Source organism: Panulirus ornatus, chromosome 63 (genome assembly GCF_036320965.1).
Source record: "Panulirus ornatus isolate Po-2019 chromosome 63, ASM3632096v1, whole genome shotgun sequence".
NCBI classification, from domain to species: domain Eukaryota; kingdom Metazoa; phylum Arthropoda; class Malacostraca; order Decapoda; family Palinuridae; genus Panulirus; species Panulirus ornatus.
The window spans coordinates 27,115,330-27,127,473 of record NC_092286.1 but is presented as its reverse complement, the minus strand read 5'-3'; the positions used below and the strand labels follow the sequence as shown (position 1 = coordinate 27,127,473).

At 42.0% G+C, this 12,144-nt stretch overlaps 1 protein-coding gene across 4 annotated transcripts in view; it reads left to right on the top strand.

The window, feature by feature from the left end:
* LOC139745953 (solute carrier family 25 member 16-like) overlaps positions 1-12,144 on the top strand; it is a 115,612-nt gene that overhangs the window by 14,578 nt on the left and 88,890 nt on the right. For 3 of the 4 annotated variants that reach the window (XM_071656678.1, XM_071656675.1, XM_071656677.1), the window contains exon 2: positions 11,858-12,005. The exons of the other annotated variant lie outside the window; for it this stretch is intronic. In XM_071656678.1, coding sequence (XP_071512779.1) covers positions 11,885-12,005 — 121 coding nt within the window. In that variant the 5' untranslated portion in view covers positions 11,858-11,884. The remainder of the gene's footprint in view (positions 1-11,857; positions 12,006-12,144) is intronic. 4 annotated transcript variants of the gene reach the window in all.

Here is a 12,144-nt window from a genome sequence, read left to right as displayed (position 1 = left end):
TGGACTATGGATAGAGTTGTGCGCAGGAGGATGGATGTGCTGGAAATGAGATGTTTGAGGACAATGTGTGGTGTGAGGTGGTTTGATCGAGTAAGTAACGTAAGGGTAAGAGAGATGTGTGGAAATAAAAAGAGCGTGGTTGAGAGAGCGGAAGAGGGTGTTTTGAAATGGTTTGGTCACATGGAGAGAATGAGTGAGGAAAGATTGACCAAGAGGATATATGTGTCGGAGGTGGAGGGAACGAGGAGAAGAGGGAGACCAAATTGGAGGTGGAAAGATGGAGTGAAAAAGATTTTGTGTGATCGGGGCCTGAACATGCAGGAGGGTGAAAGGAGGGCAAAGAATAGAGTGAATTGGAGCGATGTGGTATACCGGGGTTGACGTGCTGTCAGTGGATTGAATCAAGGCATGTGTATGGGGGTGGGTTGGGCCATTTCTTTCGTCTGTTTCCTTGCACTACCTTGCAAACGCGGGAGACAGCGACAAAGCAAAAAAAAAAAAAAAAAAAAATATTTTTTTTTTTTTTTTTTTTTTTTTTATACTTTGTCGCTGTCTCCCGCGTTTGCGAGGTAGCGCAAGGAAACAGACGAAAGAAATGGCCCAACCCCCCCCATACACATGTACATACACACGTCCACACATGCAAATATACATACCTATACATCTCAATGTACACATATATATACACATACAGACACATACATATATACCCATGCACACAATTTACACTGTCTGCCTTTATTCATTCCCATCGCCACCTCGCCACACATGGAATACCATCCCCCTCCCCCTCATGTGTGCGGGGTAGTGCTAAGAAAAGACAACAAAGGCCTCATTCGTTCACACTCAGACTCTAGCTGTCATGCAATAATGCCCGAAACCACAGCTCCCTTTCCACATCCAGGCCCCACACAGCTTTCCATGGTTTATCCCACACGCTTCACATGCCCTGATTCAATCCACTGACAGCACGTCAACCCCGGTATACCACATCGATCCAATTCACTCTATTCCTTGCCCGCCTTTCACCCTCCTGCATGTTCAGGCCCCTGATCACTCAAAATCTTTTTCACTCCATCTTTCCACCTCCAATTTGGTCTCCCACTTCTCCTCGTTCCCTCCACCTCTGACACATATATCTCTTGGTCAATCTTTCCTCACTCATTCTCTCCATGTGCCCAAACCATTCAAAACACCCTCTTCTGCTCTCTCAACCACGCTCTTCTTATTTCCACAAATCTCTCTTACCTTTACATTACTTACTCAATCAAACCACCTCACACCACACATTGTCCTCAAACATCTCATTTCCAGCACATCCACCCTCCTGCGCACAACTCTGTCCATAGCCCACGCCTTGCAACCATACAATATATATATATATATATATAGCGTGGGCTATGGATAGAGTTGTGCGCAGGAGGATGGATGTGCTAGAAATGAGATGTTTGAGGACAATGTGTGGTGTGAGGTGGTTTGATCGAGTAAGTAACGTAAGGGTAAGAGAGATGTGTGGAAATAAAAAGAGCGTGGTTGAGAGAGCAGAAGAGGGTGTTTTGAAATGGTTTGGGCACATGGAGAGAATGAGTGAGGAAATATATATGTATATATGTGTATGTATATATATATATATATATATATATATATATTTAATATATATATGTATATATGTGTATATATATATATATTTTATATGGGAGCGGGGGGCTGGAAATCCTCCCCTCTCGTTTTTTATTTTTTTTTTTAATTTTCCAAAAGAAGGAACAGAGAAGAGGGCCAGGTGAGGATATTCCCTCAAAGGCCCAGTCCTCTGTTCTTAACGCTACCTTGCTATTGCGGGAAATAGCGAATAGTATGAAAAAAAAAAATATATATATATATATATATATATATATATATATATATATATATATATATATATATATAATCTTTTTTTCTTTTAAACTATTTGCCATTTCCCGCGTTAGCGAGGTAGCATTAGGAACAGAGGACCGGGCCTTTTTTGGAATATCCTCACCTGGCCCCCTCTGTTCCTTCTTTTGGAAAATTAAAAAAAAAAAAAAAAACGAGAGGGGAGGATTTCCAGCCCCCCGCTCCCTCCCCTTTTAGTCGCCTTCTACGTCACGCAGGGAATACGTGGGAAGTGTTCTTAATCCCCTATCCCAGGGATATATATATAATAATAATAATAATAATAAATAATATATATATATATATATATATATATATATATATATATATATATATATATATATATATATATATATTATTATTATTATTATTATTATTATACTTTGTCGCTGTCTCCCGCGTTTGCGAGGTAGCGCAAGGAAAAAGACGAAAGAAATGGCCCAACCCCCCCCCATACACATGTATATACATACGTCCACACACACAAATATACATACCTACACAGTTTTCCATGGCTTACCCCAGACGCTTCACATGCCCTGCTTCAATCCACTGACAGCACGTCAACCCCGGTATACCACATCGCTCCAATTCACTCTATTCCTTGCCCTCCTTTCACCCTCCTGCATGTTCAGGCCCCGATCACACAAAATCTTTTTCACTCCATCTTTCCACCTCCAATTTGGTCTCCCTCTTCTCCTTGTTCCCTCCACCTCCGACACATATATCCTCTTGGTCAATCTTTCCTCACTCATCCTCTCCATGTGCCCAAACCACTTCAAAACACCCTCTTCTGCTCTCTCTTACCCTTACGTTACTCACTCGATCAAACCACCTCACACCACACATTGTCCTCAAACATCTCATTTCCAGCACATCCATCCTCCTGCGCACAACTCTATCCATAGCCCACGCCTCGCAACCATACAACATTGTTGGAACCACTATTCCTTCAAACATACCCATTTTTGCTTTCCGAGATAATGTTCTCGACTTCCACACATTCTTCAAGGCCCCCAGGATTTTCGCCCCCTCCCCCACCCTATGATCCACTTCCGCTTCCATGGTTCCATCCGCTGCCAGATCCACTCCCAGATATCTAAAACACTTCACTTCCTCCAGTTTTTCTCCATTCAAACTCACCTCCCAATTGACTTGTCCCTCAACCCTACTGTACCTAATAACCTTGCTCTTATTCACATTTACTCTTAACTTTCTTCTTCCACACACTTTTCCAAACTCAGTCACCAGCTTCTGCAGTTTCTCACATGAATCAGCCACCAGCGCTGTATCATCAGCGAACAACAACTGACTCACTTCCCAAGCTCTCTCATCCCCAACAGACTTCATACTTGCCCCTCTTTCCAAAACTCTTGCATTTACCTCCCTAACAACCCCATCCATAAACAAATTAAACAACCATGGAGACATCACACACCCTTGCCGCAAACCTACATTCACTGAGAACCAATCACTTTCCTCTCTTCCTACACGTACACATGCCTTACATCCTCGATAAAAACTTTTCACTGCTTCTAACAACTTTCCTCCCACACCATATATTCTTAATACCTTCCACAGAGCATCTCTATCAACTCTATCATATGCCTTCTCCAGATCCATAAATGCTACATACAAATCCATTTGCTTTTCTAAGTATTTCTCACATACATTCTTCAAAGCAAACACCTGATCCACACATCCTCTACCACTTCTGAAACCACACTGCTCTTCCCCAATCTGATGCTCTGTACATGCCTTCACCCTCTCAATCAATACCCTCCCATATAATTTACCAGGAATACTCAACAAACTTATACCTCTGTAATTTGAGCACTCACTCTTATCCCCTTTGCCTTTGTACAATGGCACTATGCACGCATTCCGCCAATCCTCAGGCACCTCACCATGAGTCATACATACATTAAATAACCTTACCAACCAGTCAACAATACAGTCACCCCCTTTTTTAATAAATTCCACTGCAATACCATCCAAACCTGCTGCCTTGCCGGCTTTCATCTTCCGCAAAGCTTTTACTACCTCTTCTCTGTTTACCAAATCATTTTCCCTAACCCTCTCACTTTGCACACCACCTCGACCAAAACACCCTATATCTGCCACTCTATCATCAAACACATTCAACAAACCTTCAAAATACTCACTCCATCTCCTTCTCACATCACCACTACTTGTTATCACCTCCCCATTTGCGCCCTTCACTGAAGTTCCCATTTGCTCCCTTGTCTTACGCACTTTATTTACCTCCTTCCAGAACATCTTTTTATTCTCCCTAAAATTTAATATATATATATATATATATATATATATATATATATATATATATTTTGCTTTGTCGCTGTGTCCTGCGTTAGCGAGGTAGCGCAAGGAAACAGACGAAAGAATGGCCCAACCCACCCACATACATATGTATATACATACACGTCCACACACGCAAATATACATACCTATACATCTCAACGTATACATATATATAAACACACAGACATATACATATATACACATTTACATAATTCATATTGTCTGCCTTTATTCATTCCCATCACCACCCCGCCACACATGAAATAACAACCCCCTCCCCCCTCATGTGTGCAAGGTAGCGCTAGGAAAAGACAACAAAGGCCACATTTGTTCACACTCAGTCTCTAGCTGTCATGTAATAATGCACCGAAACCACAGCTCCCTTTCCACATCCAGGCACCACAGAACTTTCCATAGTTTACCCCAGACGCTTCATATGCTCTGGTTCAATCCACTGACAGCACATCGACCCTGGTATACCACATCGTTCCAATTCACTCTATTCCCTGCACGCCTTTTACCCTCCTGCATGTTCAGGCCCCGATCACTCAAAATCTTTTTCACTCCATCTTTCCACCTCCAATTTGGTCTCCCACTTCTCCTTGTTCCCTCCACCTCTTACACATATATCCTCTTTGTCAATCTTTCCTCACTCATTCTCTCCATGTGCCCAAACCATTTCAAAACACCCTCTTCTGCTCTCTCAACCACACTCTTTTTATTACCACGCATCTCTCTTACCCGGATATATTATTACTTACTCGATCAAACAATCTCACACCACACCTTGTCTTCAAACATCTCATTTCCAGCACATCCACATCCTCCACACAACTCTATCTATAGCCCACACCTTCGCAACCATATAACATTGTTGGAACCACTATTTCTACAAACATACCCATTTTTGCTTTCCGAGATAATGCTCTCGATTTCCACACATTTTTTAACGCTCCAAGAATTTTCGCCCCCTACCCCACCCTATGATTCACTTCCGCTTCCATGGTTCCATCCGCTGCCAAATCCACTCCCAGATATCTAAAACACTTCACTTCCTCCAGTTTTTCTCCATTCAGACTTACCTCCCACTTGACGTGTCCTTCAACCCTACCGTACCTAATAACCTTGCTCTTATTCACATTTACTCTCAGCTTTCTTCTTTCACACACTTTACCAAACTCAGTCACCAGCTTCGGCAGTTTCTCTCACGAATCAGCCACCAGCGCTGTATCATCAGCGAACAACAGCTGACTCACTTCCCAAGCTCTCTCATCCACAACAAACTGCATACTTGCCCCTCTTTCCAAAACTTGCATTCACCTCCCTAACAACCCCATCCATAAGCAAATTAAACAACCATGGAGACATCACACACCCCTGCCGCAAACCTACATACACTGAGAACCAATCACTTTCCTCTCTACCTAAACGTACACATGCCTTACATCCTCAATAAAAGCTTTTCACTGCTTCTAACAACTTGCCTCCCACACCATATATTCTTAATACCTTCCACAGAGCATCTCTATCAACTTTATCATATGCCTTCACCAGATCCATAAGTGCTACATACAAATCCATTTGCTTTTGTAAGTATTTATAACATACATTCTTCAAAGCAAACACCTGATCCACACATCCTCTACCACTTCTGAAACCACACTGCTCTTCCCCAATCTGATGCTCTGTACATGCCTTCACCCTCTCAGTCAATACCCTCCCATACGATTTCCCAGGAATACTCAACAAACTTATACCTCTGTAATTTGAGCACTCACTTTTATCCCCTTTGCCTTTGTACAATGGCACTATGCAAGCATTCCGCCAATCCTGAGGCACCTCACCATGAGTAATACATACATTAAATAACCTTACCAACCAGTCAACAATACAGTCACCCCCTATTTTCATAAATTCCATTGCAATACCATCCAAACCCACTGCCTTGCCGGTTTTCATCTTCCGCAAAGCTTTTACTACCTCTTCTCTGTTTACTAGATCATTCTCCCTAACCCTCTCACTTTGCACATCACCTCGACCAAAACACCCTATATCTGCCACTCTATCATCAAACACATTCAACAAACCTTCAAAATACTCACTCCATCTCCTTCTCTCATCACCACTACTTGTTATCACCTACCCATTAGTCCCCTTCACTGAAGTTCCCATTTGTTCCCTTGTCTTATGCACTTTATTTACCTTCTTTTCAAAACATCTTTTTATTCTCACTAAAATTTAATGATACTCTGTCACCCCAACTTTCATTTGCCCTCTTTTTCACCTCTTGCACCTTTCTCTTGACCTCCAGCCTCTTTCTTTTATACATCTCCCACTCATTTGCATTATTTCCCTGCAAAAATCATCCAAATGCCTCTCTCTTCTCTTTCACTAATAATCTTACCTCTTCATCCCACCAGTCACTACCCTTTCTAATCTGCCCACCTTCCATGCTTCTCATGCCACAAGCATGTTTTGCGCAAGCCATCAGTGCTTCCCTAAATACATCCCATTCCTCCCCCACTCCCCTTACGTCCTTTGTTCTCACCTTTTTCCATTCTGTACTCAGTCTCTCCTGGTACTTCCTCACACAAGTCTCCTTCCCAAGCTCACTTACTCTCACCACTCTTCACCCCCAACATTCTCTCTTCTTTTCTGAATACCTCTACAAATCTTCACCTTCGCCTCCACAAGATAATGATCAGACATCCCTCCAGTTGCACCTCTCAGCACATTAACATCCATATTTTTTTTTCTTTCATACTATTGAAAGAAAGAAAGAAAGAGGTTTGGATGGTATTGCAGTGGAATTTATTAAAAAAGAGGGTGACTTTATTATTGACTGGTTGGTAAGGTTATTTAATGAATGTATAACTCATGGTGAGGTGCCTGAGGATTGGCTGAATGCGTGCATAGTGCCATTGTACAAAGGCAAAGGGGATAAGAGTGAGTGCTCAAATTACAGAGGTATAAGTTTGTTGAGTATTCCTGGTCAATTATATGGGAGGGTATTGATTGAGAGGGTGAAGGCATGTACAGAGCATCAGATTGGGGAAGAGCAGTGTGGTTTCAGAAGTGGTAGAGGATGTGTGGATCAGGTGTTTGCTTTGAAGAATGTATGTGAGAAATACTTAGAAAAGCAAATGGATTTGTATGTAGCATTTATGGATCTGGAGAAGGCATATGATAGAGTTGATAGAGATGCTCTTTGGAAGGTATTAAGAATATATGGTGTGGGAGGCAAGTTGTTAGAAGCAGTGAAAAGTTTTTATCGAGGATGTAAGGCATGTGTACGTGTAGGAAGAGAGGAAAGTGATTGGTTCTCAGTGAATGTAGGTTTGTTTATGGATGGGGTTGTTAGGGAGGTGAATGCAAGAGTTTTGGAAAGAGGGGCAAGTATGAAGTCTGTTGGGGATGAGAGAGCTTGGGAAGTGAGTCAGTTGTTGTTCGCTGATGATACAGCGCTGGTGGCTGATTCATGTGAGAAACTGCAGAAGCTGGTGACTGAGTTTGGTAAAGTGTGTGAAAGAAGAAAGTTAACAGTAAATGTGAATAAGAGCAAGGTTATTAGGTACAGTAGGGTTGAGGGTCAAGTCAATTGGGAGGTAAGTTTGAATGGAGAAAAACTGGAGGAAGTAAAGTGTTTTAGATATCTGGGAGTGGATCTGGCAGCGGATGGAACCATGGAAGCGGAAGTGGATCATAGGGTGGGGGAGGGGGCGAAAATCCTGGGAGCCTTGAAGAATGTGTGGAAGTCGAGAACATTATCTCGGAAAGCAAAAATGGGTATGTTTGAAGGAATAGTGGTTCCAACAATGTTGTATGGTTGCGAGGCGTGGGCTATGGATAGAGTTGTGCACAGGAGGATGGATGTGCTGGAAATGAGATGTTTGAGGACAATGTGTGGTGTGAGGTGGTTTGATCGAGTAAGTAACTATACATTTTTCAAAGAAAACACCTGACCCACACATCCTCTACCTCTTCTGAAACCACACTGCTCTTCCCCAATCTGATGCTCTGTACATGCTTTCACCCTCTCAATCAATACCCTCCCATATAATTTACCAGGAATACTCAACAAACTTATACCTCTGTAATTTGAGCACTCACTCTTATCCCCTTTGCCTTTGTACAATGGCACTATGCAAGCATTCCGCCAATCCTCAGGCACCTCACCATGAATCATACATACATTAAATAACCTTACCAACCAGTCAACAATACAGTCACCCCCTTTTTTAATAAATTCCACTGCAATACCATCCAAACCTGCTGCCTTGCCGGCTTTCATCTTCCGCAAAGCTTTTACTACCTCTTCCCTTTTTACCAAATCATTTTCCCTAACCCTCTCACTTTGCACACCACCTCGACCAAAACACCCTATATCTGCCACTCTATCATCAAACACATTCAACAAACCTTCCAAATACTCACTCCATCTCCTTGTCACGTCACTACTTGTTATCACCTCCCCATTAACCCCTTCACTGAAGTTCCCATTTGCTCCCTTGTCTTACGCACTTTATTTACCTCCTTCTAAAACATCTTTTTATTCTTCCTAAAATTTAACGATACTCTCTCACCCCAACTCTCATTTGCCCTCTTTTTCACCTCTTGCACCTTTCTCGTGACCTCCTGCCTCTTTCTTTTATACATCTCCCACTCATTTGCATTTTTTCCCTGCAAAAATCGTCCAAATGCCTCTCTCTTCTCTTTCACTAATAATCTTACTTCTTCATCCCACCACTCACTACCCTTTCTAATCAACCCACCTCCCACGCTTCTCATGCCACAAGCATCTTTTGCGCAAGCCATAACTGCTTCCCTAAATACATCCCATTCCTCCCCCACTCCCTTTACCTCCTTTGTTCTCACCTTTTTCCATTCTGCACTGAGTTCCTCCTGGTACTTCCTCACACAAGTCTCCATCCCAAGCTCACTTACTCTCACCACTCTCTTCACCCCATCATTCTCTCTTCTTTTCTGAAAACCCCTACAAATCTTCACCTTCGCCTCCACAAGATAATGATCAGACATCCCTCCAGTTGCACCTCAGCACATTAACATCCAAAAGTCTCTCTTTCGCGCGCCTATCAATTAACACGTTATCCAATAATGCTGTCTGGCCATCTCTCCTACTTACATCCGTATACTTATGTATATCTCGCTTTTTAAACCAGGTATTCCCAATCACCAGTCCTTTTTCAGCACATAAATCTACAAGCTCTTCACCATTTCCATTTACAACACTGAACACCCCATGTATTCCAATTATTCCCTCAATTTCCACATGAGTCACCTTTGCATTCAAATCACCCATCACTATAACCCGGTCTTGTGCATCAAAACCACTAACACACTCATTTAGCTGCTCCCAAAACACTTGCCTCTCATGATCTTTCTTCTCATGCCCAGGTACATATGCACCAATAATCACCCATCTCTCTCCATCAACTTTCAGTTTTACCCATATCAATCTAGAATTTACTTTCTTACACTCTATCACATACTCCCACAACTCCTGTGTCACCTCTTACACCTCTCTCTTGACCTCCTTGATCCTCATTTGGCGATGGATGCCATCGGGACCATAACAGGCATAGGATTAGTAATAAGGGCATCAAGGGGTGAAGAAATATTAGTCATCGAAGGTGGAGTTAGAGGAGAAATGGAACCAAAGAGAGTTGCCATGTTTACAGGAGAGACATCTATAGTACTGTCAGAGCAGAAAAGTGAAGGGAAGGCAGTGCAACAGACATTGTTAGATATGCACTTGGTTAAGGACCAGAAAGACCTATCAGTGGATGATGAGGAGAGGTTATCGCACTCCATTTGAATAAAAGAATGCTTCGCCTCATGGATAATGTGCTTGCAGAGATTACAGGCAGTGATAAAAGCTGAGAGAGAGCCAGGGGAAGGAGAGTTTTTCCAAGCCTGATATCCCTAATACCTTGCCTGAATGGTCTCAGAACAGGAATTGTTGAACCATGGATTGGATGAAGAGGTCATCCTGAGGAAGAGAGGATAGAGGCTTCCATTCCTGCAAGAATAACCTGTTATGTGTTTGGCAGAGACAGAAGCATGACCACATAAGTCAGTAATTTATGCATGGAAAGTCAGAAAAGAAGTTATGTAAGTTATTCCTGTCAGCTCTACTCAGGTGCCAGTATTTATGCTTAGAAGGGGCTGCTGGAAGGGGAGGTGCTATCAGAATAGATTCTTTTATGAGAGTGTGATCAGATGAACCTATTAGGGGCAAGATTGTGAAAAACAAATCCAGATTATTTGTAGAATGGCTGTCAGGAATATGGTTAGGGTGGAAGATAATTTACTCTAAATCATTGAGAATGGAGAATGTGAGGGCTTCAATCTCTCCACCATCTGTATGGGAGGACCATTCCCTATAGAGAATTTTGAAATCCCCAAGGTAGAGGATCTCACCTTGTGGGTGAGAGGAGGTCACAGTTTTATGGCAGGAGTTACATAGTCAAAGAAGGATACAAGATTTGTAGAATTAGGAGAGCAATAGGCAAAACAGAGGAAAAGTGTGGAAGTAAGGAGACAGACTTGGAGCCACATAACATCAAAGTTTGGAGACTCAAGGTCCTTGAGGCATGCATCAGGCATGTTGATGTTTGAAAAAGCACAAACACCATCTTTGAAGTGGAATCGTGAATGGAGGTTACAGTTAGATATGAAAAGGGACTAGTGAGAACATCATTAGACAGCTGTGTCTCAAACAGAAGTAAGATATTAGGAGAGGTATTAGACACATGGTGTTCAGCTGAGGTTAGGTTACAAGGGAGACCACAAGTGTTGGTATAGTGAATAGAAAGAGAGGAAGATCTAACAAAGAGGGAAAGGTCTGGGAGGGGCCTGGACTACTACTGCCAGAGCCCTCTCTCTCATTGGCAGTATAGTCAGGCAGAAACCTGGAGATTCGTAGCACACCATGATGCCGGAGACTAGGGGCCATAGATTTGGACTCTGTCATGATGATACTTATAAGTGTTTAATTGGACTGGAATTAACAAAAGTACTTATGTGAAAAAAGTAATAAAGATAAGCAAGGTTTGAGTAGGTGTATGGTGCTTGTAAGAAGATAGTAGGACAAGCCTGGTAATCCCATTTTGATGAGAAAAAGTAAGACCAACAATCCTGACATGGAGAGTGTAAGATGGTTCTGGGCATCACTTTAACGCTCCTCAGTCAGGATGGTAGTACCACCCTTGGCGGCTGTTGTCAACAACCTACTACCCAATGGGTTGCTCCAAGGGTAGATGTGATGATCCTTGTCTCATCTGTGGTCTTTCAACATCTTCATTTACCATAGTCAGACTTGAGCATTACATGATCACTTTTTCCAGTGGGTGTATCATATACAATATATTTGATATCCATGCAAGTATGTTTGAAGATAAGATCAAGCAGTAATGGTTTGTTAGTCCCTGTACAAACATTTGTCTTGATGACTTCTTGTATTGTACCATCTCTTAGAAGTTTGTTTTATTGTTTCTTGTACCATCCTCATTGTTTCTTATTATCATTGCATATTTATTTTGGATTGTTAAAATTCTTTTGATAGTATATAATACTGACACTACACTACTCTTCTTTCCTACAGGTACTCCTCCCATTGTGTATTGTCTGGATGAACCATTTTCCACCGTTACATGAAACTTATGGTCATCTCTTATCAAGATGGCTAACCCTCCCTCTTCTTTGCCTTGTCTTTTCTTCCTTGCTATCATGTAACCCTATGGGCAGAACAGGTGAGATTTTATTTCTTTAATAAACTTTGTTTCCATGACTCCAACAATTTTGGATTCACTTTCCCTTATACGATCCTTGAAATCCAATTCATTACCATTAACTACTAATCCATCAACATTTGTATACATTATTCTGATT